At 35.4% G+C, this 27093-nt stretch overlaps 2 protein-coding genes across 12 annotated transcripts; one reads left to right on the top strand and one right to left on the bottom strand.

Moving 5' to 3' along the window:
* The first annotated feature begins 3180 nt into the window (after positions 1 to 3180).
* On the top strand, positions 3181 to 17202 carry LOC18440632 (Biotin/lipoate A/B protein ligase family). Of its 8 annotated transcripts, none has more exons than XM_020671383.2 (8): positions 3181 to 3263; positions 3372 to 3518; positions 7810 to 7937; positions 8157 to 8271; positions 8435 to 8664; positions 12162 to 12400; positions 14569 to 14717; positions 16762 to 17202. In XM_020671383.2, the coding sequence occupies exons 5-8, from the start codon at positions 8486 to 8488 to the stop codon at positions 16975 to 16977; spliced, it is 783 nt and encodes a 260-aa protein (XP_020527042.2). In that variant the 5' UTR covers positions 3181 to 3263; positions 3372 to 3518; positions 7810 to 7937; positions 8157 to 8271; positions 8435 to 8485; the 3' UTR covers positions 16978 to 17202. The 8 variants fall into 8 exon arrangements, 6 of the variants coding, with proteins under 6 accessions (XP_020527042.2, XP_020527041.2, XP_020527044.2 ...); XR_002282075.2 differs by lacking the exon at positions 3181 to 3263 and adding an exon at positions 16231 to 16336 and having other exon boundaries at positions 3269 to 3518; XM_020671388.2 differs by lacking the exon at positions 3181 to 3263 and adding an exon at positions 7680 to 7751 and having other exon boundaries at positions 3400 to 3518; positions 7840 to 7937.
* Positions 17203 to 19148: 1946 nt separating this feature from the next.
* On the bottom strand, positions 19149 to 26942 carry EIF3G1 (eukaryotic translation initiation factor 3G1). Of its 4 annotated transcripts, XR_016042979.1 has the most exons (4): positions 26569 to 26942; positions 21140 to 21686; positions 20753 to 20855; positions 19149 to 19463 (listed from the first exon to the last, which is right to left on the bottom strand). XR_016042979.1 is itself a non-coding variant. In XM_088849942.1 (3 exons), the coding sequence occupies exons 1-2, from the start codon at positions 26912 to 26914 to the stop codon at positions 21142 to 21144; spliced, it is 891 nt and encodes a 296-aa protein (XP_088706068.1). In that variant the 5' UTR covers positions 26915 to 26942; the 3' UTR covers positions 19149 to 19463; positions 21140 to 21141. The 4 variants fall into 4 exon arrangements, 3 of the variants coding, with proteins under 3 accessions (XP_088706068.1, XP_020527150.2, XP_006850834.2); XM_088849942.1 differs by lacking the exon at positions 20753 to 20855; XM_020671491.2 differs by lacking the exon at positions 19149 to 19463 and having other exon boundaries at positions 20559 to 20855.
* Between the last annotated feature and the right edge of the window lie 151 nt (positions 26943 to 27093).

The following is a 27093-nucleotide window of genomic DNA, read 5'->3' as shown; positions in this document are numbered from 1 at the left end:
TGGCCCAATATCCGGACCCAAGTCCGGTCCAATGCCACTTAGTGCAATTATGCAGGCACGTGAGCATTTGTGCTCCTTAGAGAGAGAGAGTTAGAGAGGGAGTAAGAGTCGAGAGCATTTGTCTTGTCAAAGAGAGAGAGGATCATTTGGTGGGAGATAATACGGCCCCTCGTAGATGCCAAAATTTATGGGAAATGTTTCTACGTGACCCCAACAACATATAAGTTATATGCGACCCTACTTCTATGCCATTTGATCCGAATCAAACGGCTATGATTGTTCATACCACAATGTCAAGTCAAACATTGTTTTATTTTTCATTTTTTCTCCATAAAACATTTTTTTTTATGTAAGTGTTGCGTCCCAACAGAAAATTAGGGCGAGCCTCACAAAAATATAAAAAAATTATTTTATGTACAAATATATGACCAAAATACCGCTGCAATTTTTAGGGGTATTCTGATAATTGTTCATCACCGATAAAATTTTTTTAATATTTTTATCATGTGCGTCATTGTTAGATCTATGCTTGCCCCAAATTTTGCTTCAAAATTATTTGTAGAACAAAAATATAAAATAAAACACTATGAGCCGTCTGACCAAGATCTAACGGTTGAGTACTAGCTTGTGACATTGTAACTCAAGCTATCTCAACCATCTATTCAGATCTGATGGCTGAGACAAAAGGTCACATATATCATATATGTCGGTGGGGTCACATAACAAACCCTCCCAAAATTTATATGCCAAAAGGTTGCATGGGAGTGCATTATTCATCCACTCCCAAGGGCATCTGAATATTTTTTTAAAATCCAAATGCTGGGATTGGATTTCTAGAACCTAAAACCAAGCCTAAGAAGAAGAAAATAAGACCTCTTATTGTTGCATGTCTAAAACAAGACATCTCAATATTGCCCAGGAAGTGTCCAATTTTTTAGAGAAAAATCTAGGTGTTCTATATTCAAAGAGTAGAAATGTGGTTCAATATAATGCTAGTTTAGAAGGATCTAGCTCTTACAAAATTGATGAAAAACTAGAGTATTGATTGTCTAACTGCTTTGGGTATCTAAAAAATGGAGTAGACAATTTCTTATATAGCAAACTATAAGCATTTCATTGGTCCATGAGATTAAGCAGCAAACAAATCAAAAGGTCAATAACTCAAAATCCAAATTTCCCTTTTAAAAATAATCATTTCGTGATACTTAGATGAATACCAATATTTTGAATAAAAAGAAGCTCCTAAGTACCTATTTTGCAAGATGGAGTTGTTATATGGTATAATCCCAAGAGAGCATATTGTACACGGTTTATTTATATTTGGAGAATGTATCATCCGCATCACCATTGTCAAAGCCTTTTGTCATACCCTCAATGACATCATAAATTCTTGTATATTTTCTCACTACTAACTATATCTGTTTAGACCTAACCCCAGCCTTTTTTTAGACTTCTACATTTGAGTAATTAATGTAAAAACTATATTTTTTGTTATAATTAAAAGGTAATATTTATTTCCATATTTTTGTACCAGTTCATTGTTAAAACATTTATTTTTGCCCAAAATACCTCGAATATAGCACTTGCAATGCTGGACCACATCTGAAATCCTTCTTTTAAAATATCAAACCCACCTCTCCACGATATTGCCGGGCCGGAATTCCAAGTTGTTAAGCTGCCCTTTTACCTATTTTTAGTCAGAAGTCAGTCGTATACTTGGCATGTTGAACCCTTGGTCTGACACTACCAAAACAAAAAAATGCAACAAACGGAAAAATAGAGGTGGTTTTATATCCCCCAACCACTACCCTTCACCTTCGTTTATCTTCCCGTATATTTATCTGTTCATTGTTCATTTCCATCTTGTTTTTTTAGTTGGTCTACCACTTCAAGTGCCTAACCAGCAAGAATATAGTGTGGCACTTAAAGTGTCAGATTGATTTCTGGCAAAAAGTATGTCGAATATTGGTTTAGCACTTCAACAGCCAGCAGTCCAATGTTACAAGGGTTGAAAAAGTCAAATATGGTTCGGTAATTTAAGTACCAGATTTGAGGTATTTTGGGAAAAAATGAAGAATGACCCAAAAAAAAAAAAGAGGACCCATTAGAAAATATATATTAAAATTTTAATTAAATAACGTATTTTTATGCCAACTACCCTTAAAAAAAAATGGATGGAAAACTGGTTTTTATAATGGTGAGTACTAGATGCATCAAACCATGCAATTGGTACACTAGAAATTGCACCACTTCATGAAACCGACCCGCATGTTTCTCGATCTCAATTTATTTCCTCAACCAAATTCCTTGAAGTTAGAGATATTTTGAAGTTGACGGTATCATTTACAAAAGCCTTAACCTCTACACGTTTACAACAAAAAAAATTGATAGATATGACCCGGGAAGCTCGATTTTGTTGAAGAACCCTGTGTTCTTGAACCTGACATTTTTTTGTCTCAATTTCTTTTCATTCCTTCAGCCCAAACTTCATGAGATCAAATTTATTTTGAAACTATTTGTATCCTTCATAAAAACCCCAGATTGGCTCGTTCGATTCTAAATCAAATAGATCTAGCCCCAAAAGCTGAAATATGTTGAAAACCCATGTGTTATGAGATGTTTATTTTTTTTAGAAAATTATCACTGACAGTGATGAAACCGTTTCCAAATACACCAAATAGTCAATTTATCTCTACTAACATTGGAGGGTATACTTTTTATTTTAATTTCAACAAGATACCTCAAAAAAAAAAAAAAACAAATTGCCCCTTTTTGGTACTTGGAAGACAAAAAAATTATAGTATTTCTATAATTTGACCCTTGTGACGGCCCAACTGAATGATAAAAATACATGTAATTGTTCCGTACTACAAATGAGGAACACATTGTTCAATATTAATAATGCATAACAACTGAGGGTATTTCTTTTTATTATTGTGTTTAAATGCTTTGCATATATCACATGACAAAAATGCCTATTGCTGTTTTGCATTAGTCATTAATTATTAACATTCAACAATGTGTTCCTTATTGTAATACATAAAAATATTTTGATTATTCAGGTTAAGGCCTATTAGGGTTAAAATTATTAAAATGTGCCTCATCGTTTTTCATTCTGCAAGGGCAATTTGGATATTTTATTTTTTAAGACATAGTTGAATGAAATAAAAAAAAAGGAAAAAAGAAAAAGTACGCCGTCAATGTTAACAGAAATATGATCCCTTTCATAATTTTTTAAGAGGTTATTTTTAGCCTTTTATTGGGTGCGTAATTTTTGGATCAATTTGTATATTTTAAATGCAGAGTTAACCTCGCAAATCAAATATTCCTAAAAATCTCTTTCTTTTTTAACATTCTTCGGGATTTTTCAGGTTCTTATCAAATTTTCCAAGCCCCTGTGGGTCTCCGCCAAGACCAACTCCCGGGCCTGGGGCGAGTTTCTCTCCCAGCAAAACAGCAGCTCATCTGCCAAAGTTTATTCCCGCCAAGCACTGTTCGGAGCCTCGCGACACTAATCCGTGAGTTCTTTGTTGATTTTACATTTTTTTCTCTCTTTTTTTTTTTTTGCTAATTTCGGATTTCTCATACAACATTGTTCTCAGCGTTTTTTCGGAGGAAACCCTGTAAAAAACATTTCTAGGGTTAAACCTACTGATTTTACTAATTTTTCTGTAATTTCCTCGGTTGAATGTAATATTAAATTGGTTTAATAGTTTTTTCTGTTGTAAATCGAGTTTTAAGAAACTGCAAATGCTTTATTTCGTGAATTTTCTGTGTTGTAAATCTAGATTCATGGTTGAGTGTTTTGAGTCTTGACATCAAGTTCTCTGATTATTTTTACTCAGTTCCCTGATTATTTCCTGATTTTTCTGTGCTTGTAAATCTGGATTCATGGTTGATTGTATATGTGCGAGTGAAATTCTATATATTTTTACTAATTATTTGGTGGTTAATTGGATTACTTTAGTCTTGGAATAGAATTTGATGCAAATGTGAGTACGAGCCAAAAGCTGAAAACATATAACCTGACCTTTTTTAATGCATAGTTCTGAAACTCCTATTTATTTCAAGTGTTGGTTCACTTGTTGAGGAGTCTGAACTTTGTTAGTCTTTTACAATGGCTTTGTCATCTTATATAAGTTAGAACAAAATCATTTTAAGTAAAATAGTCAGAAAATAGTCAGAGGCATTGAGTTTAACAGCTATAATTTTTTGTTGGCTTTCGTTTACTTTGTGAGGAACATCTCGCTAGACCAGTTCTCAGGTACATTGTTTTTTTTTTATTATTATTTTGTAGATTTTATTTTACTAGTTATGTGTTTTCTTTCATATGTATTTGACACTACTTGTCCTATTACAAGGACTAGATACAACCCCTTTGCATCTCATTCCAAAACCAAGATGCCGCCATTCCAAGTCGAGCTTCTGTTGTGATCAAATTTTCACTCTACATTATAAAAGTTCAAGTATCATGAATGAGGCTATGGCTCTGAGGAGCAAGGTGTATTTATACAAGTTACTTTCCAGCTGATGCTGACATTCCACTTGTGCTTTGGGTTAATGTATCTGTTGCTCATGATACTTTTTAACACTTATGGAAAATGGCAAAGCTGTGCTGAATGTGCTGAACGTTTCATATGTTCATAAAACACCATATAATTGAATTTCTTTCAGAATCTCATTCATTGGACTGTCATAAAGTTGCCATATAAGTATTGGTGACATTTTGGACAAAGTTCATTTTCCGACAATGTGCTGCATATGACACACTTCGTGAAATATTGGTGGCTTGTTTCTTCACTTCATTGCAATAAACCAAACAGTATTTTTACATCACTTAAAAGCTGAGCAGAACAGAAACCTCAAGGTGTTGTACATGTTCAAATGCATTCTGCCTGGTCTGTGTCCAACAGTGTTGCCAAAATAGAGGCGAGAGCTTCTAAAACGAAAATATCTCCTCCACAACAATCTAATAAATGCATCTCTGTGTTGTTTGTGGTTTGCCCACTTATAATTTCTGTTCCTGATAGTTCAGGTGAGTCATGAGTCCTGTAAAAAACATATTTTTTATATTCCTTGTTAGGATTGGATACACTCCCAACAATGACTTATTCTACTAGTGAGAATTGCTGCTGATCTGCTCATGGTCAAGATATTGGTCTGGGTTAAAGCAAAACATTTCTGTCGAGCTTTTTCTTTCATGGGTTGTATGTTTGCTATAAGTTCACAAGGTAATTTTTCTTTCTATCAGATCATAAGAAACTGTTTCATGTGATTATATGGGTATAATCTTGAAGCTTTGTTCAACCATACCTCCCTGTTTAGTAGTTTGATCTGAATATTTCAGAATATTGATGCCATGATTTAGGACTCTCACCTACACGTGGTATAAGTTAGAACAAAATCATTTTAAGTATAATAGTCAGAGGCATTGAGTTTAACAGGTATGGCTTGAGGATTAGGAAGACCTGTAGAAGTAGAAGATGACAAAGCCATGGTAAAAAATTCCTATTTACTTGAAGTGTTGGTTTACTTGTTGATGAGTCAGAACTTTGTTAGTCTTTTAGTGGCGCGATGATTATATTGAAGGGTTGAACTATAGTGGATGAATTGTCATCTCTCCCTCTTTCTCTCTCTCTCATTATCTCTCTGTTTAAGTGATTGCTTTTGTGTTACTATTTCAAAGGAGACAAACTTATCTTCTGTAATATACTAGTGTGGTGGCAAAATGGAATGGTTAGCTTTGAAACTTTTAAATATTTATTTTTTAAATATATGGCATATGTTTGCTCTTGAAAGCTGCCTGTGCGTTGAGTGAAATTTTGATATTAAGACAATCAATTTTGTTCAATATTTTTGTAAATATTGGCATTCCTTGAATTTCTTTACATGTTTGGTATTAGAATGAATGGAAGGAACGTTATTTAATTACATAATGTTTTTAAAAAACTGCATTTCGCACATCATATCAATGAAATACATAATGAACAATATTACAAACAGTTTCCAGCTTTCCCATCATCAAACAGGTGAAATTACCAGCATCACAATTTATCAAATACGGTTTCCGGCTTTCAGCCTACCAATTTTCACATGCATCCCAAAATCTAGGAAAGTCAGCAGTAGGGGTGATTCCCCAGGACACTGCAGTGAAATATCAAACGCTATACTATTGCATCAACCCTTGGGTACGAGAAATTTACGAGCATATCATCCTAAACTTATGTTATTTAAAAAATCTCCAAATTTTCATGTTATTACATGCAAATACCCTAATTTTTGCAAAATTTTCAAAATAAAATTTACAAGCACATCCTCCTAAGATTATGTTGTTCAAGAAAGGAAAAAATTTATACAGAAAATTACATTTGTATCCCTTTGATTAACAATTATTAAATTTCCTCCTTTATTACAGTTAACAGCTTAAAAAAAAAAAAAAAAATCCTTCTTTTATTAATGTTGTTACGATCATACCCATTGTCTTTGGCTTTTTTTGAAAAAAACCAAAGTACCCATACTTCGGACTTAGAAAATCCAAACTCTACCATAACCAATTCATTCCTTTAAAAGACAGCAAAATATTTACAACTTTCGGGTAACTACTTTGGGATTTCCAACCCCGAAACTTTTGTTGTTGTCAATCGTAATAAATCCGGGGTCCGCAACTCCGAAATTTGTTGGTGCAAAACCCAATAACAACTTTGGGGTTTCAAACCTTGAATGCAATGTTAATTTCTCTCAAAAAAAAAACCCTCGAATTCATTATTGTTGTTACTTGCATTCCAATAACAATTTCGGGGTTGAAACCCCAAAATTTGTTAGTGCCAACTTTGGATTTTGGAAATCCGAGGTTGGGGCAATTTGGGGAAAAAAAATGAACATTTTCAAAATGGGTGAGGGTAATAATTTTAACTTATATGGAACCTCAATAATAACGGTTAATTAAAGGGTTTTCAAACGTAATTTTTTAAGTTCATATAAGGTTGCAACCCTATACGACCGAAGTAAGATGCATCTAAAAAATCAATAGAAAAGTGTGTTTCGAAGTTAGATTGCCTTCCAATACATATCTCCACCTCGTGATATGTGGATATAAAGAAGAAAGTAATTTGAAGTCTTAAAAATAATGCATACTGTATCAGTTATATGGACCTCTATTTTCAAGTGTTTATATATTTGTTTGATTCTGTGCTATTTTTAAATTTTAAATTTCATAAATTGGGTTGAACATGAATTATCAAGTTATAGCTAGGTTTTCAACACTGAAACTTCACCTTTAGTTAAATTTAGATGTATGCCTTACTTGTATATAGCATATATGGTGGTTACCTGATACAAAACTCACCCTTTTGAATCCCCAAATTTTCACGTTATTATATTCATATCCAAATTTTTTCACCGTTTGTTCAAGGGCAAAAGTTTATATAAGGTTGAGGCCCTAAACAATCAAATTAAGGCGCACCTAAAAGATTCACCAGAACAGGATGTTTTGAAGTCGAAAAACCATCAAATCGATCATCTCGACCTCTAGACACATAGACATGACAAAAATATATTTCAAGTATGGGAAATAGTGCATCTTGTAATGTATTATACGGGCTGTCAATTTTCAATATTTTTAAGTATTTATAGATATTCTTGATCTACGCTATTTCTGAAGCTTTAAATTTTGTAATTAGATATGAAAATAAATTTCATGGCCATCATAAAGATTTTTGCTGCTGACAATCATCTTTCAGCACTATTTAGAGGTATGCATTCTTTGATTGTTTAGGGCCTTGGTCTTATACAAACCACACCCTTTTTCAGAATAATGACACGGCCCCTGAAATCTTTTAGATCAAAGGTTTCTAGAGAGAATATTTTTGGAATTACTGCTGCAGAAGCACCAGAAAGCTTCAAAATCTCGACAACAAAAACACCAGAAAGCTCTGAAGGTATCCTGCTTTCTAATTTATTTCGAGATTCCCATCCCCTACCGATTCACCCCAAGCTCAATTTTTAGGGCTTCTCGATCCATTTTTGTATTTCTTAATTTTCGTTTCTTCATTTCCTTGTTGGGTCTTGATATAGTCCATTTTAATTGATATCTGATTATACATTTCAAAATTTTCTTTTTTGTTTATTTCAATTTATTGTTCTGCAAAATTTTGCAGGTTGAAGCCAAACACAAATGAACGCAGCTATAAAAAGCTGCAGACCCCTAAAGAACTGAAATGGAACCCCGGGCTTAAAGAGAGAAGTTAATGACGAGAACTCCAAAAATAATAGGTCTTTTCTCAATGGGGTTTAGGGTTCTAAATAAATTTGTTTTACTAAATTCCATACTATGTAATTACTTAGACTGTTATAAAGCTTATATGTTCTTTCAAAACTACTTTGTTTTTTAGTTTTTATTGATTCCCAATTTCTTTCTTGATGTTTTTTGTCCAAGCCCATAAGAAACCAGATTGAAAGTGGCTTTGTGAAGAAACCATTTCGAAGAATGGCGGTTTCTCGACTCAGAGAAGCTGGTCTGCCATTAATGAATCTTTTGAAGCTCAGGGGAAAACCCATTTTGGAGCAACTCCAACTGGAGGAAAGGCTTCTTCGTACATCTTCAGACAATTGGTGCATCATCAATGATGGCACAAACACACCCACCATCGTGATGGGCATATCAGGGTAACTCTCTCTCTCTCTCCTTCTCTTTCTCTAAAACCAATACCTCATTTCTTGTTTTTGCCTATAGATTCATCATCATCATAAAATCCTTTTCCCAACTATTTGGGGTCGGCTACACGAATCTTGATTTGCCATTTTGCTTTATCAAGGGTCATATTCTCAGTTAGGCTATAAGTCCCTATATCTTTTCTCACTACTTCTAACCATGTGCTTTTGGGGCTAGCCCTTGCGTTTTTTAGCCTCCACTTGACCCACCCGCACCTCTTAACAGGTGTTGTACAGGGTCAGCGCTGCACATGGTCAGCCCACCTAAGTTTATTTTCTCTCATCTTATCGCTTGTTGGAATACCTAAGTCTTTCCATATGTATTCATTTCAAATTCTATCCCGTCTTGTTTTGCCACTCATCCTTTTCAACATCTTCATCTCAGCTACACTTATCTTATGGATATATTGTTTCTTGATAGCTCAACATTCCGCCCCATAAAGCAAAGCTGATTTTACGGTTGTCTTGTAGAACATCCCGTTTAGCTTCATTGGAATGCGATAATTACATAAAACTTCAGGTGCATATCTTCACTTTGCCCACCCACCCAACTCTAATTTTATGTGTAACATCTTCCTCAATCTCTCTATTTTTTTTATTATCGACCCAATATATCAAAAATTCTAGCTTTTTGGTATTTCTTGGTCGTCAATCTCAACTAAACTTGCAGTCTATGTACTTTGTCTTAGTCCAACGAATTTTAAAACCTTTACATTGTAAAGCATCTTTCTAAAGTTCTAACTTTATGTTGATGCTGCTTCGGGCCTTTTTAATCAAAACTATATCGTCCGCGAACAACATGCACCCCAATACCTTATCTTGTAAGTGCCTAGTTAAGTCGTTCATAATTAAGACTGAGGTATGGGTTCAACATTGACCCTTGATGTAAACTTATTATCACTTCATCCGTCTTCCCACTAGTTGCTTGCACACTAGTCAACGCTCCCTCATATATATCTCTTACTAAGTCGCTATAGTATTTAGAGACTCTTTTTTTCCCAACACCCATTAAATTAAATATCTAGGTACTCTATCATAAGCTTTCTCTAGATCAATGAAGACCATGTGGGATTTTTTCCCGTCGCCCTAAACTTCTCAATTAGTTGCCTAAGTAGGAAAATAGCTTCAGCTGTTGACCTCCTTAGCATAAAACCGAATTGATTTTTTGATATACTCATTTTATACCTTAGTCATTACTCAATCACTCTCCCTTATAGCTTTATAGTGTGGCACATAAGCTTGATCCCTTGATAGTTCGCATAACTTTGTATGTCTCATTTGTTCTTGTAAGTAGGGGCCACAATACTTTTCCTCCATTTGTCTGGAATTTTTTTTGTTCTTAACATCTTATTGAACATCTTAGTCTGCCAGTCCATGCCAATCACTGCCATGCACTTCCAAACCTTATTGGGATGCAATGTGATCTTAAAGCCTTTCGTATCTTCATCCTTTTCAACCTTCTTTCATTTCTAATATCCTAATCCTACAAATGTATTTGTGACCTCCGCCCTCATTTATGCCAATGGTTATTTTTACCATGTGTTCCCATTGGGTTAGTCATTTACTAATTTTTGAAAATAAAATCTTCACTTTTTGTTGACCCATTCATTCTTCGCCAAGGCTCTTTGATCCTCACTTTTAATGCATTTAATATGGTCTAGATCCCTATATTTTTTTCTCTCTCATTTTTACTAATTTGAAGATATCTTCTTCACCTTTTCTCGTTCCCACTTTACCGTATAGATTATGATATGCTTTAAGTTTAACCTTATTTACTATTTATTTAGCTTTTCTCTTAGCATTTTTATATTCTTCCAAGTTTTGATTATTTCTATTACATTTATAATATGATATGTTTTCGCTAATGACCTTTCTTAACCTTATCACTCTACCACCAAGTTTCCTTATTGAAATTTATTTTCCTTCTAATTTCTCTTAAAACTTCTTTACCACTTTCTTAATACAGTTAACCATCTCGTTCCACATAGCATTGACTTCATGTTCAGAGTATTTTCATTCTTTAATTAATTTATCCTTAAATAACTTTATTTTAGTTCTTGGAGATCCATTAATTTCACCCCGTCTTTTCCATCTCTTTATGCAAACATACATAACCACGAGCCTATGTTGCGTAGTCAAATTTTTTATTGGGATACCTTACGGTCTTTACATGATGGTTGATCTACCTTCTTAACTAGGAAGAAATCTATTTGTCTTTTATATGATCCACTTTTATAGGTTATTAAATGTTTATCTCGCTTTTTAAAGTAAGTGATTGTAATTGCTAGGTCGAGCCATAGAAAAATCTAGAATAGCCTCACCCATCTCATTTCTTTCATTGAACCCATATCCCCCATATACACCTTCATATCCTCTACGATCCTTCCCTACATGACCATTTAAAACCCCTCCTAAAAAGGTCCTCTCTCCAATTAGTATGTCTTGGACTTGTCCATCCCCGTCCTCCCAGAATTGTCGCTCAACTCTATCCTCTAGTCTTACTTGTGGTGCACAAGCCCTAATTCTGTTAATGATCTCTTCTCCTAATACAAATTTAATTAATAAGAGCTTATCACCTACTCTCTTGACTTTAAATACTTTATTTTTTAAATATTTCTCTACTATTTTTCTTACACCATTTCTATTATTATCATTTCCTACTTATTAAAGTTTACACCGGTCTATTTCTTATTTTTTTTCCCTTTTCATTTAGTTTGCCGTACACAAGTTATGTTTACTCTCATTCCTCTCATTGTATCTACTAACTCCCTATTCTATCCTGTAAGCGTTCCTATATTTCATGTGGCTAGACGAATCATATTCTCTTGGACTAGCTTTTTACTCTCACTCGTTCAAAATGCTGCGAGAACCCTTGCCAAGCAGCACTGTGGCACGCTGATTCTGGGGAACGCCCTAACGAACCCTTGTTCATTTCTCACTGTTTCAGTACAATGTGTCGCTTACGAGGGATGCCCTAGCATAACAGATAATGTAGATTCAAGATTCATAGAAAATTTTGGCAAAGTTTTATGTTGGCTGCCTACCTAACACAACCCACGTCCTCTATTTGGGCTTGGGACAGGTTAAGAGAAAGTTTAAGGTCCTCACCCTTCTTAGACCTTGTTTTTGCCTATAGATTGTGATCATGGTATCATGCTAGCTTTTATTGCTGATAATATCTGATGGTTGAGATCGATACCTGTGAAATCCCATTTTTGCTAAGATTTTTTGTACATATTGTATGAAATTTTGTAACTTATTTAAACATGGGGGTATTGGTATAACGATTTAGAGGTAGGCAAAAGCCCAATCTGTTTTTATTAAATAGGGAAACCCAGAAATTTGTTATATGGGTATAGCTATTCATTTGTTTAGGGGGAAAAATCCAAGTTTTTTAAATAAACAGAGAAAACTCAGAAATTTGGTAGACTTATGAATGCTTGTTACACCAGGAAGCCATCACAGCTTATTGAAATTGAACCAGTGATACGTGATCGCATACATGTAATAAGGAGGTTTTCAGGGGGGGGAACTGTAATTGTTGATAAAGGAACAGTTTTTGTGACTTTTATATGCGACAAGGATGCAATACCAGGCTTACAACCATATCCTCATCCTATCATGTCATGGACTGGTCAACTATACTCCACTGTGTTTCAAGGGATTCCTGATTTTCAGCTCCGTGAAAATGGTATTTATTGATATAAAGTTCTGATATTTCCTGTTGCAAACCATGTCTAATTAAGTTGGAAAGAAGAAAAGAAAATCGAAACCTATGCCAAATTATCAAGCATGAAGACCATAGTTTCACCACCACATTGGATTGAGCTGGGGTTGCTATGCGTTTTAAAATCCATATTTGGGATGTTAATTGTGGTTTGTGAGAAAATTAAAGGTCTTTGTATCGTTTGATTCTTGAGGCAGAACTTGTTTGGTTTTCCTTTTATTTCGTCATATGTCGAATGGCTTAGTGAATAATGAAAAATCAGGTTGGGCTTATGTCATTGAAGCATTTCTCTGTGTTTGAACCATCAACTGATGCTACAAATAATCCTTCATATTCCAATGCGTCATGATTTTGTAACGTATGAAAATGTGTTAAATTTTGCAGTTGCAAATTTCACTTGGAATGTTTGGCCATTTACTTTCTGCAATTTCTACTCAGTCAATGCTATAGCATGACCTTTTTCAGTTGAAACTTATTTTCTTGTACAATCATAGCCTTATCATATGAGCTTGAGTTTTTAATTTGTATTTTCACATAGTTATACTTATAAAAAGAAAATAAAGTTATTGCAAGTTACTGAAAATTGAAGCACCTAGGATGGCATGAAATCCTGCAGCCTAATGTTATTGCTGGATACACAAAATTTATGCAATAGACTGAACAACCCACACCCACCCCCCCCCCCCGGGCCCTTTTTTTTTCTCTTTTTGTTGAGATTAACCAACATACTGAGCATTGTATTTGACCATCTAGGTCTATCAGTGATTTCCATGATAGAGAAAAACAACAGTTGCTATATTGTTTATGCACAAATCACATTCACTGTTAGTAATCCCCAGGCTTACATATCTAGTGTATTTAGTGCCTTGTTCATTTCTCATGGAACTTTTAATGGCAATGACTCTTGCATGATGGTTCCAGGTAACTCCATCTATTTTCTCTATAAAACCAGCAAAAAACCCTCGAGGCATAAGTAGCATTTGGCTGCTTCAGCATAGTTAAGCTTTAGAACTCCCTTGTGGGCCCAAGTCTGTCTCCCATTGTTGAGATCTTGGGTTCTATCAAACATTTACCTATTTTAAGAGCCCTCTAGGTTTGCTACTCAGAGCCAGCCATGTTGGGTCTCTGCTGAGGCCAAGAAACAATGTCCCACGAAAAATTCTTATATTCCTTACCTTTCAAATGCCAACCACTGCATCTTTGAGTCCTTTTTGTTCTGGTCCACTACTGGCAAACCTTTGAACCAAGCTCGAGAAAGGAGGAGGTATGATAGAGTCAGTGGTAGAATATTTTAACATACTTAAAACAAATCAATTTTGGAAGGTTTCTTGAACTGTTTGTTGCATCATGGAATAACATGTCAGGCAATTGCAGTTTTAATGTTTTTTTATTGGTTAGCTGAATGCAAGAAAAATGTTATTGCTGTGGCAATACACACCTTTCAATTGACCTAGATACAGGGTCAAGTTCTTAGAAGGAAATACATGTGGTAGTAGGATCAAGTCCATAGGACATATATTTCAACTCTTCATGTGGTTGACGCTCTGGTTTGACAAGACACTAGGTTATTTATTGCACTTCTTGAGTTTGTTTGTGGGAAGTGCAACATCGATTTGGAAGCGCAACATCGATTTGGAAGCTGCGGCTTCCAACATCAACATGACGTGATTTGGGGAAGCTGCACCATCCATGCTAACCCCTGGAAGCTTTGGCTTCCAAAGTGTATGAAAGACAGAATTTTGGCAGCACCCTCTTCCGGCTATGTGTGACCTCTACTCACACCCAGCCATGAGTTGCACCATAATTAGAAATCGCTCCAATGCTAACTCCTGTATTTTTGGGGAAAATTTTCAAAATACGCATCGACTATTTAGCATTTTACCTATATGTTTTGATTGAATTTCAAAACGCCCACTAAAATGTACATGAAATTGAAATATTATAAAAAGGGTAAAATGTCAAATAGTTGAAAAGTGACTGTATTTAAATTTTCTCTCTAACTTCTCATTCCTGTTTTGAAATCAACAATTTGCATGTTTAGTATCAGTTTTGTTGAGTCGATTACTGATTTCCCCCCATCCTTCTGTTGTTCTTTGTTAACTTCATTGTTTTGCTGCTAATAATTCTGCTAGATTATGCATTTGGTAATCGTAAGTTTGGTGGCAATGCTCAATCTATAACAAAAGGGCGATGGATCCATCACACTTCATTTTTGTGGGAGTATGACATCAAGAACATGGAGTATCTAAAACTACCAGTCAAGGCCCCAAAATATCGTTCAGTAAGTATTCCTTTTCGATACTATTAGTATGTCTTAACATGTATGTGGTTTTTCAAACTCTCATGAATCTTTATATCAATGGCTATCATAGGAACTGCTTAGGAAAATATTGTTCACTCTAAAAGCCTTTCTATTTGCGTGTAAAACGGGCCGTATTTCATTGTGACTTGTACATGCATATGCATATCTATGTGTGTTGAATTGTCTGTCTTCGAATCCTTTTTGGCTATCAGCATGCTTATTGCCATATACGTGTCATTTTAGATATTTCCAGTTCTTTGAAGGATTATACTTTATTAGGACAGGCAGGTTTCTCGGTGGTAATATTTTGGATGTTCCAAATTTTTTTACCATGATCATATAAGCCTCGAAGGTGTAGTTAGATTTGAGTATGGCCGAGTCTAAACCAACAATCAGCCGAAGTACCCATGGTGTGTCAAATATTTAGGACCTTGAGCCTGAGCTTCTGGAGGGGCAGTGTAAAATCCATCTCAAGCCCATTTGCAGTTCTGATAGCATATACATATAAGAGATTATGTTATTTTGCGGATGGATGGTATAGTATAAGCCCCATGCCTTGAATCTGGGCCAATTTGATGACCAGCATGTATAGATACTATTTGATTTTTAATTTTTTTTCTAAATCTGATGGACTTGAACTTTACACGTACTCCCAAATTTTCAACGCAATCGGATCTATAAAGGAAAAAAAATAAAATGAAAATATAGAGTGCATACACGTAGATCGTCAGTTCGGCCTATATTAAATTTAGGCCATTGGACTGATACTAAAGGAGATTGAAAGAAGATGAGAGCTTTTCAACTTTCAGGGTAAGTCCTATATCTAAAGAAAGGTCTATAATTCGAATCAAATCTAAAGACCTACTTAGAAAAATGTGAGAATTAAATATACCTTAACTAAGAACTAAAAATATTTGGAACCAAGCTGGACTACTGCCCGCTATAGATCCCAAATCGGCTTCGCAAACTGTGGACAGGCATCTTTCACAATCTTTAGTTTTAACCCTAACTCCACTGCCATTAACTTTCCACACTCTATGACCACATTTACATTTACTAGGAAGGTACATAGGGCGTGTTTGACTATATGTGTAATTGTTGTTGATTGGCCTAGGGTTTTGATTGTATATCAAAGATTAGCACTTGGAACTATTATTTAGCCTTGCATTCTTGGATTGTTAGGAAACCATCAAGCCTGCAATTATGTGATCCAATCAAGTTTCTTTTATAGAAATTGACTTACACTACCCCTATGTTGAGTGCATCAATTTTCATTGATTTTCTCATCTAGCCTAGTCATATGTTGTTTAACCTTCACTTCAATGATGGAATATGGCCTATGGATTTTGAGTCCTGAGCACGTTTCTCACTCCAATAACTTTTGCTCTTCATTATTGATGGGCACGTCCATTGTCATGCTCTGCTAATTCAGTTTCTTCCTTTTTTATGAGCAAATCTATTAAGGCTTGCATTAATATTCATGCCATTGCAGGTTTTAATCTAACCTTCATCTCTTTATCATTCCTGCAAAAATGAGGTTTTCATTCTTGAAAGGGTGTGGTTTGCATAAAGTTGCAACCTTAAACAATCAAAGTAAGGTGCAGCTCCAAACTTTGTCATGAGATGCAATTTTGGTGTCGAAAATTCATAGGATGGTGTGAGAATATATTTTTATCTTTAATTATAAAATTTTAAACTAGAAAAATGGTTCAAATCAAGCAGATCTATAAAGGCGTGGAATTCTCGAAAATGGACAGTCTAGATAATGTGTTGCAAGTTGTACCATTTTAAAGACGAAATATGTATTTTTCTCCATATCTGTACATCTTGATGTCGACATATCTCCATATTATACATCTTGATGTCAAGATGATCAATTAGATGTTTTCCAACATCAAAACAACCCTTTTCAAAGGATTTTAGAGGTGCGCCTTAATTCTACGTTTTAAGGTGTCAACCTTATATAAATTTTTTCCCTCTTATAATGTTTCATGAATTGGAAGTGTTGTCTTATGATTGTCAGGAGAGGCACCATGGTGAATTTCTTTGTCAATTGAAGGACTTTCCAATATTAAGATCAGATTTTATTGAGAAAGCAATTTCTTCCATTGGAAGCTATTTCTCAGTGGAACCCGTGGAGTTGAAAGAGATTTTGGCTTCATCGGATGCAGTTTACCCCCATACAACCAAACTCCTTGCATTAAATGAATTGCAGGCATTTTTTCCCGAGGTAACTTAGTTTCTTTTTTCTTGTAGGTGTGGTAATTTTCAGGTCAATCATCCCCATTTTCATCTTTCTCAAGTATTGAACTGTAAAATTGAGTTATGCATAAGGAAATAGTACCATTAAAATTATTTGTTTTCCCATTATATTTATGGGTTTGAATCTCTTGTTCATGTATTCCAAAAAGATGAAAAGATATTAAATTTTTTTATAGTGAATTTTGAACTGTTTTATAGAAAATTTGAAGAAAATAAGGTATATAGTGATTTGAAAGAGATTTTTATCAATTACGAACATTGGCTGAAAATTTGAGGAAACAAATGAAGGGAATTTGGAGAACATGGTGGCCCTTGAAAGGATGGGTGGGTGGCCCGAAGGAATTAGAATGTTAGGCACTTGTGGTCGAACAGTTCAGTGTTCATGAATGCAACTGTTGTGTGTGCGAGAGAGAGAGAGAGAGAGAGATTTGAAGGGCTATTAGAAGGGCCAGCAAGAGAGAGAGGCTGGATTTGAGGAGCTAGTAGAAGGCCCAGCAAGAGAGGCTATGAGAATCTAGATTTGAAAGGTGATTAGCCCATCTAATCGCCTTTAAAATCTTGATTCTCATAGCATCTCTCTCTCTCTGCTTTGTTTTGCTCTCTTCTCACTTGAGCAAAGAAGGAAGGCTATTTAGAGATCCTCTCTCTTCCTCCCCTTTGCTTTTTTCTCTGGGGGGTAAATATGCCAATTTATTGATGTCAAAGGCCAAATGGGTTATGCCCCTCTCTCTCTCCCTCTCTTTCATGACTCTCGTCTCTGTTGAATGAGTAGGGGGATTACATGCGACCGGGATATGTTGCTACTACCCATTGATTTGTTGCCAGTTATGAAAATGCAATTACGTTTTTATGCATCTAAACAAACATCGATCTCTCTCTCATCAAATGCAAACAACGTTTTCATACACCTCTCTCTCTCTCTCTCTATGTTCTCTTTTTGCGTCTCTTCATTTTTTATTTGTAAAACCTTATTGTGTTGCTAGCTAAACACGTGCTCTACAAAGTTGTTTTGTCTAAGTGAAGAACTCTTACTTTTCTTTATACTATATGGAGGCATTTTCATCTTTAAAAAAATAAAAAATGGTCTACAAAAAAACCATTTATCTTTTTTTAAAGGATTTCACAATCACTCTTCTTTTAAATTTCAAACTAGTTGGTTGTAAGAGTGTCTATATATCATTTTTCCCTATCATTATCAAGCTTGTTAAGGAGAGGTGATGGGATTCCATTTTTTGTTAAAAAATTCTTGGAATAGTGAGAGAGAGAGGGCTGGGGGATGGAGCGGGGATAGGCTCAGACTCTCTAGGACCTTGAGCCAAAGCCCCTTGCTTTGACTTGGGCAACTCCCAAATCAAAGGTAGATATTTCAATATAGAAAATAGTAAAATTTATTGAAGTACCTATGAGAAATGAACTATTTAACGTTCTACCCACATTTTTATTTAGTTTTAAAATGCTCGTCAAAATTAACGTGATCATAAGTTGGAATGATTGTAAATAGATATAATTTCAAGGGGGAAATGTGGGCAAGTTTTGAAATAAAGAGGTTACAATCATCATCGACTTTGAGATTTAAAATTGGTTGGCTGATGTTATTTTATTGTTTAGGTACAAAATTCAAAATAAAATTTTTCAAATGATGTGATATTGTTATCTATTAGATTTTATATCTAATGGTTAAAAATGAGTGTGACCTTCTTGTATTAAAAGTAAATAATCTCATAGCATACAATCATTTTTAAATAAGGGAAAGGTTTCTATGCTTACCCTACAGCATAGAAGTTCTATCCTTCTTTTACCATTCAGCCGTGCAATTTTGATCAAGAGAGCTATTCACCGTTTGATCTTAGATCCAACATCTCAAAAGTATTTTATTTTTAGTTTTTTTTTATAAAAATTGTATGAATATGAAATTTGATGCGTCCATCTTCTCATTGGGGTGTACTAAATATTAAAAATAATTTTTTGAAAAAATATAATGACCAAAATACCCCTTGAATCTTTCAAGGGTATTTTGATCATTTTATTTTATTGAAAATATTTTTTGTTAGTGCGAGTTTAATAAAAGAATGGACTTCCAAAATTTGGTGTCAAAATAGTTCATAAAAAAAATTAAAAATAAAATAGTGTAAAGACGTGACATTGTGATTGAGACAATCTTAACCCTCCATTTAGAATAAACGGTTGGATAAAAGGAAAAATAGAACTACAGGGGAAACATTGCCCTTTAAATAAATCTCTTACAGGTATTTTGATAAATTTCCCTCAAAAATAAGATTCAGGGACTATGGAAGGTCAGTCTTGCGATTTTAGACCAGTCAGCTCCTCACCTAAGTCAACTCTGGCTCGTTCCGACTCATCATGTCGGTGATTTTTTTAACACCAATAAAAACTGAATACGAGAGTGAAGAACCGAGTGGCCAAGACTTCAGTCTCTACAACTCGGAAGTTGACCAGCGTTCCCTGTTGAGTTGATACCTCGTTTAGTACATAAGAACTAATAAAACAAAATAAAGACCACTTGATCATGGGGGACATACTCTAAGAAACCCGCTCCCCATAACTTCGACATTTAGAATGCGACCACTATGCCACATTTATTTATTTCTTTACGTTACGTCTCGCTCACGTGAGATGGGAAAAAGTTTTGAAGAAATATCTCTTTATCTTTTATTTTTACCTTCCATATATCACGAGCTTTAAAATTTGAGAATATTACTTGTAAGTAAAATATCTCAATCTTTTCTATCTTACAACCCTCTAGATCCTTTGATCATAATTTTTTTACCCAAACAAACATTAAAATAATACATTATTCAAACTCTATATCTCTCTCTAAAACTCCATCTCTCTCTCTCTTCGCTTCTCGGTGAGGTTACCAGCCAAGAGATTTAGCTTGAGCTCGAACACGAGCACACCTTATATGTGAGAGAGATGAATTTTTAAAAAGAGAGATGAAGTTTGAGTTTGAGAGAAGGAGAATTTTGAAAGAGAGAAATATGAAGTTTGAGTTTTAAAAAAAAATCGAGTTTTCAAAGAGCGACGATACGATATATATATATATATATATCATTTTATAAATTGTTGAGGTTAATAATACAAAAATCAAATGAGTTTAAAAAGGTGGAACATAAAAAAAATAAAATCTTTTTGTTAACAAATAATATTGATATAAAAGTTAAAAATAGATAATAATAAGATATTTTCCCAAAAGTTTACCCTAATTTGCAAGCAAAAAAGATGCATCGAAATCAATTGGTGTAAAAATATTCCTATACCTAACCACATTACTTGAAAGAAATCTTTTACGTGAAGTTTTTTTTTTTTGAAAAATATTTTTTCATGCAAAGCAAACTTGCCCTTAATGTTTTCAATGGAATTGAATAAGAGAAACAATACTTCTAACTTAGAAATATATCTATTTTTCATCCAACATGAAGCTAGAGCAACCTATGAGGGAGTAACTTCAAGGCCAAATCGGAATTGAGAAAACATAATTTTGAGGGAAAAAATAATAAATACGAAAAGCCATGAAAACTCAGTCATTGCCAGAGCTTGTGCAGATCAAACCAATTTTCAGAGACGAAATGAGGTGGAGATCAGTTATAGATGCTCAAGTCTCCGAAACTCAGCAATTTTCAGAGAAAGAAAGAAAAAATTGGACACCGGTTAGATGTTCGAATCTCCAAAACTTGGTATTGTGATCCATATAATCATGTTAACAGTGTGGTTAGGGGTCATCACCATCTCACCAATGAGTTGAATAGTGATGGGGGATGCTGGTCCCACAAAACAAGTCACTAATCTGGAGGTCTTATCCCCTTCCATCACCGTCCAGTCCATCGATGTTGACCCCTGTTACAATATAGTTTCAATTGTTTTTTTTAAAAAAAAACACGACAATCATTTGGGTATTACTACTATTAGGTTCCCTAATCTTACTGCCACTGCACCACTAATACCCCTAAAAAATGAGAGAACAAGCAACATTCCCATATGTCCATAGCATTACAAAACAATAAAACAACATTAACCAACCAAACCAAAATTCAGTTGTCTGGAGTCACCAAAAAGTTAAAAACAAACTAATAAATAAAAATAAAAATAGACTCACAAGAATAAATCAACAAAATTTTCACCTCTAATTCGCCCTTGGGGTCGCCCACTCAACGCGGAGAATGAGGTTATCATACCCGTAGCCATTGAGCTTGTTGATTGCCCTCTCTGCATCCTCCTTATTGACAAAGTTCACAAACCCAAACCCACGGCTCATGCCTGTCTTTTGGTCCACAGCCACATAGACTCTACTCACCGAGCCAAAGGTTCGGAAAAGCTCCAGCAAGTCGGGCTCTCTTGTGTCCTCCGAAAGGTTAGTGACTCTTACTGAATTCTCTTCATTTCTCCTCCTCATTTCAGTTCCGGTCTTCCCACCCGCACCACCTCTCATGCTTGGTGGGACATAAGTGCCCTTGGTGGGCCCATCTTGGGCAGGGCCAGCGGGCCCTTCAGCTGCGGAGGGCCTGTCAATAAAGGACTCAGTGGATGAGGCGAGGTCTTTGTAAGGGCACTTTGACGTCCAGTGATCGCCCTTCTTGCCACAAGTACGACACACCATAAGGACGGCACCACCCTTGCCCAGGGCGGCTAGGGGGTCGCCAGCAGTCTTGGGTTCTTCAGCTTTGCTACCTGTAGTGAGAGAGTGGGCAACACATATGAGGAGATGTGAGCGGATGGATATATAAGGTTTAAAGTGCTATTCTCTCTCTGTCTCTTCTTTAGTTGAGATTGGGAGTTTCTCTTCTCATCCACTGTAGACTATAATAAGAGGGTGCGCACAAGGAGGGACTCAATGTCGAGAGAGAGAGAGAGAGAGAGAGAGAGATTTTGGCTTCTCTCTATGTTTTGAGGTAATATAAAGTGTTTTAAGTTGAATGAATGACCAAGTGATGAAATATTCCATTATATACTAACTACTCCTTCATGGAAGATATCATCCTTTGGGCAAACTTAATGGAGGATGCAAAAACTACAAGCATTCTATTCAACAGTACTTTAGAAGTAAAACAAAAACAACAGAGTATTCTATCACAAATAAAAAAAATACCCACAGCAGAAATAGGTTGCAGATCTCCATTTGCCACAGGCAATAATATATCAGTAACATCGGCATGATATACTTTGTGAAGAGCAACAAAAAAAAAAAGAATAGTTCCTACAACGATTCCATTTTCAGAGGCTACCCAACTTTAGAGCTATTGGGAATGTCAACAAATAACCTACTAAAAGCACAAAAGAGTCTGTACCAGTGTTTAAAAACACAAGCACTGGGTGGAACACAACAGGGTTCCGTACCTAAGTCACTTGGACTAACTTGGACAAGTCCCAAATCGAACCGGATATTGCTTTTTGAACCAGATGTTTTCACAAATTTATGTTAAAAAACCAGAGACTGGGGGCCGCTCCAGATGGTTTTTTCTCAGGACTCCAATGGGCCTGAGCTCAGCCAACTTGGCCATTCCCAAGCCGAGTCTCCAATTTTTAATCACTTGACTCTGTATTCCTTGATAGTTTGATATCATCCTGCCGTCAGTCTTTTGAGACAAGTAACAAAATGTAATGCTCAGCCGAAATTGATCATTGTTTTATAGAGGAATTTCAATAGCCTCTAAAAGTATTAAATTATGGAAAACATTTATATAGAGCCGAGGCTCTAAACAATCAAATTAGAGCCCACCTAAAAGATTTTATTAGAAGATGTTGTTTTGATGCCCAAATATCCTCAAATTGATCATCTCGATATCAAGATGCATGGACATGAGAAAAAAACGGATTTCAAGTTTTGGAAATGGTGCATCTTATAACGCATTTTTGGATAGTGAATTTTCAAGATTTTCATAGATCTGCTCGAACTACACTATTTTTTAAGCTTTAAATTTTATCATTAAAGATTAAAATATATTTTAAGGCTATCACAAAGATTTCCAGTATTGAAACCACATTTCTTGACACTATTTGAATGTGTGTTTTACTTTGATTGTTTAGAGCCTCGGCTCTATACAAACCGCACCTTTAGTTATACACTGGCCATCAGTACAAGCTTAAGGCAAGTAAAAATACCATATGGACTAGATATTCTATCCAGCACAAGCTTTCTTTTCTTCTTCTTTTTTTTTTGCTTCTTTTTTTAAATTGGTAAATAGCACCCAGCTCACATTCTGGCTTCTACACCACCTCTTCAGAACCATGTTCCAGCCATCTATTACTTCTTCATGGGGCAACATATCAATCTCTAACCTCCAATCTAGGGTACAACCTCAAATACGGCAAAAAAATGCTATTGAATGTGACAAGAATTTTACAAAAACACTACATCTCATATCAACGTATACATAAAATTACATCTCCTATGCTTGCAATTCTGAAGAATACAAACATTTATTGCTCTTTGTTTTAGCCATAGGATCATGAATTACTGACCTTTTCCCTCCAACATATCATTTACTGACTCCTAGTAAGTTCACTTCTCATACTTCGAACCTACCTGCCAATTGAAATTTTTACTGCACATCATTCTACCGTACAATCCCATCCTATATCCTAGTCTTATGATAAACCTCTAAGATTAATAGCCGCCTAGTCCTCTAGTTCAAACTTTAACCTCTCAAAAATCACTCTTTTTTTTTTTTAAAGAAATTAACATTGTGTTGCTAAAAAGGATGTACAAGTACAAAAAATGGCTACCACCAAAGGGGAGCAATATACAAAAACCACGGAGATGGTGAACTATATCCAAAAATGCTGTACACCTCCTATTATCACCTCCTAATTCCTAATAAAGTTGTAACTAAGGGTCTATCATGTGCCCCACCAATCCCAAGTTTTTTAACTTCAGGATAAACCGTAAGAAATGTTTTAAAATAAACATTCAAAAGATTGCCCCTGTGCAAGACATTTAATGATGATCTTGGCTAATAATTCTCACAAAACAGATTTCACAACTAAGTTTTTTTCCTTTAACACTGTCATCATTTTTTTGAACTCTTAACAATATATAACTATTAGGAATAATGTAAAATGTCCTAATGCGAAGTGAATGTAAGGCAACCCACAAGTGCTCAAGAAAAGAATTGCTCGAGTATTAACAAAAAAATGAGTGATGGCTTCAGTGATGGGAAGTCCCCTCATTGGGTGCTCAAAGCCCTCGTGCAGGTGAGAGAGGATGGAGAGAGAGTTAAAAAAGCAGCGAGAATGAGCGGAAGAAATAATTTGGTGGGTGTTTTTTTTCTTTTCTTTTGTGGTTTCGGTTTTTTGTTCCCGGGGGGGGGGGGGAATAGAAGGAAAGAACAGGGGAGGAACAGAAATGAGAGAGAGAAAGAGGGGGGAGGAGAAGAAATGAAGTGTAAGAAGGCAATTGAGAAAATGGAGAACATAGGCAAGGAGGTTAGAGATAAGAGTAATCAGACGAAATCAGCGAGGGAAAGAGAAGTGGGGAAGGGGGGAAGAATTAAAGTATGGAGAGGAACATAAAAAGAGGCTGAGAAGGTAGAGGAAGAGGTTATAGAAAGGGAAATGGTGGTTATAGAGTTGTTATCATTTCTGTCATCGTTAATTAGAGAGTAATAGTTCCAAATCTTATCATAATGACAAGTGGTTCATTATTGTCACTGAGAAGTTCACCATTAATAGTACCACTAATACTTATTAAGTTTGAATTATTAGTTATTAAAGTATGAACTGATATTAAAGACAACTCTCTCTCAAATAGAAATATGAATGTGGAGAGATATACCATTTCTTTTATAATGAAAGTCACAGATAGATGGATTAGACAATTATCAACTCAAATGTGTGGATACATATATATATTTTGTTATGATTCTAAAATTCAATGTATGAAATTTTATGGTAATATGAGATTTGGACCAACTCCAAATCATTGGGATAAGGCTTGGATGATATGATGATGAAGAGATTTGGACCGACTCCCAATTTTAACATCTTCCCAACATTCCTTCAGAGCATCAAGTCACCAGATCACCCTCTCCACTAACCAAACAAACAAAACTGGTAAACAAAGCAAGCCCCATCAACTTTTTTCTTTTTTAGTTCAGGTCATCAGGTGTAAGAATCAAACTCTGGACATCAAGCTAGGTGAGCAAGCTTAGGATTCAAACCATTGACCTCTCACCTCGACTGATAGGTTTACCACTACGCCGAAGCTTTGCGAAACCACAACATCGTTCCAAAGTATAATTCACCAACCTCTCAAAATAGAGCCTAACCACAGTGTTGATTCCTCTCCTCTGACCTGTTCTTGTTCATCTCAACTCAGCAGAGTATCCATTCTGCTCCACAAGCCCCTAAACCCTTTTCATTAGAGATTAGATCGTCTGCAAATCTCCTCATTGCCACCTAACATCACCTACTCAACCACCAGAACTTCTCCCATGCTTTTCTCTTGCACAATCTTCTCTTTCATGCTTTCTTTGAAGTTAGTGATAGCACCTTATCATATGCATGGGAGGATTGAATCAATAAACATTACTTCTTTCTTGGTAGATATAATTTTAACTATTGCTAATACTAGAAATCACTTGGACCACCAACTAGTAGTTCATCAATTTGTTTTCCATCTCATTAATGTGCATCCTCCTCTTCCACATAGAAGCCACTGATCTATTGCCTGCTAAGCCTTCATAACGCCAAACTTTTAGTTACAAATGAAAAAAAAAAGCCCACCTTTCAGTTAACCACCAAACCATTAAACCCTAACTCACACCTACCCCACTTTAAAAACCAACAAGTTTCTTGCCCTTTAACTCCATAAGTAGTTACATATTTTTTGAATTAAGAGTAGTTATATATTATCATCCTGCAAATACTTATACATATTCCAAAACCATACTAACATGAGTAATAATTCTCCAAAATCACATGAATGTCAACAACAAATTGTCACCAGTTACACCTAAACAGTAAAAGATAAAAGACCTGCAAAAGAAACAACCCATAAAAACCTGGCTATGTGCATGTCCTTTCCAAATATGCCTTTTCTTAAGGTAATTTCTCCAAGTATGCAACTTTCTGAAGAAAGTACAGAAATTTGCAGAATACATATCTCTTCTTAGAACAAATTTCAATTCTGAGGTATCAAGGCTCTCAGTATCTCGGCTAACTGAATCGTAAGTAACTCAAGAAAGGCAAAACAAAAATACACAAACTAGGAAAAAAAAAAAAGCCGCGAGATGTATAAATCAGGTTAATAAAGTAAACCCTGTAACTCATGACGAAATCCTAGATAAAGAAAACAGATAAAGAAACTACATCGTAGAATTCATAACAAAACCCAAGGTGAATAAATCATTATTATTACTTTGAAACTGAGATGAATAAATCATATTAAGACACTAAATCCTAGAAATCCTAAAAAATCCACAGATTCAGAAATGAAACCCTACAACTCGTAACAAAACCGTAGATGAACAAACTAAACCCTACCATTCGGACCAGAACAATAGATTTAGAAAACAATCCCTAAAAAATGCATAAAAACCCCCATAAAACGCACCTGGAGCTCTGGGCTTCTCTAACAAGATCTCCTCGGTGGAGACCATAGTGAGCCTGCTACCCGCGTCCTCATGAGCAGCGTCCCCAAACTTCTTCCACTGCCTTCTCTCTATCGCCCTCTTTGATAGACGAGCTTTAGCAAGCTTTCTAGTTCTCGAAGTGGTCACGATTTTAACCTTGTTTCCAGCTTCATCGAACTTGAATTCAGTCACCCTTTTCACGCCATGCTCATCCGGGCCTTCAACTTGACGAGGAGGGAGAAGGAAATCGAGGTCCTCTGCATCATCTTCATCAAGCTCTCCCCATCGAAGCTTGTTCTGAGCATGAGAAGCCACATCCACCGCCATTGTAGCACTGGTTTATGCTTCTTTTTAGAGAGAGAGGAAGGAAATGAAGGGTTTCTTAGAAAGTGAGGATAGAGAGAAAATTAGGGTTTTTTTTAAGCCTCTGCAAGTATCTTTGATGGAAAGACGAGATGGCCTCGACTTGGATATTTGAGGTAGACCTTTCTTCTACAGTATAAGGT

Source organism: Amborella trichopoda, chromosome 1 (assembly GCF_054954075.1).
Source record: "Amborella trichopoda isolate Santa Cruz 75 chromosome 1, AtrichopodaSantaCruz75HAP2 v2.0, whole genome shotgun sequence".
In the NCBI taxonomy this organism is placed as follows: Eukaryota; Viridiplantae; Streptophyta; class Magnoliopsida; order Amborellales; family Amborellaceae; genus Amborella; species Amborella trichopoda.
This window is presented reverse-complemented; position numbering and strand designations above follow the sequence as displayed.

Coding starts and splice junctions, on each gene's coding strand:
- LOC18440632 (XM_020671383.2), top strand. CDS start 8,486: ATGGCGGTTTCTCGACTCAGAGAAGCTGGTCTGCCATTAATGAATCTT. Junction 8,665..12,161: donor ATCGTGATGGGCATATCAGG/GTAACTCTCTCT, acceptor TTGTTACACCAG/GAAGCCATCACAGCTTATTG. Junction 12,401..14,568: donor TTTTCAGCTCCGTGAAAATG/GTATTTATTGAT, acceptor TAATTCTGCTAG/ATTATGCATTTGGTAATCGT.
- EIF3G1 (XM_088849942.1), bottom strand. CDS start 26,914: ATGGCGGTGGATGTGGCTTCTCATGCTCAGAACAAGCTTCGATGGGGA. Junction 21,687..26,568: donor AGAGAAGCCCAGAGCTCCAG/GTGCGTTTTATG, acceptor CTCTCACTACAG/GTAGCAAAGCTGAAGAACCC.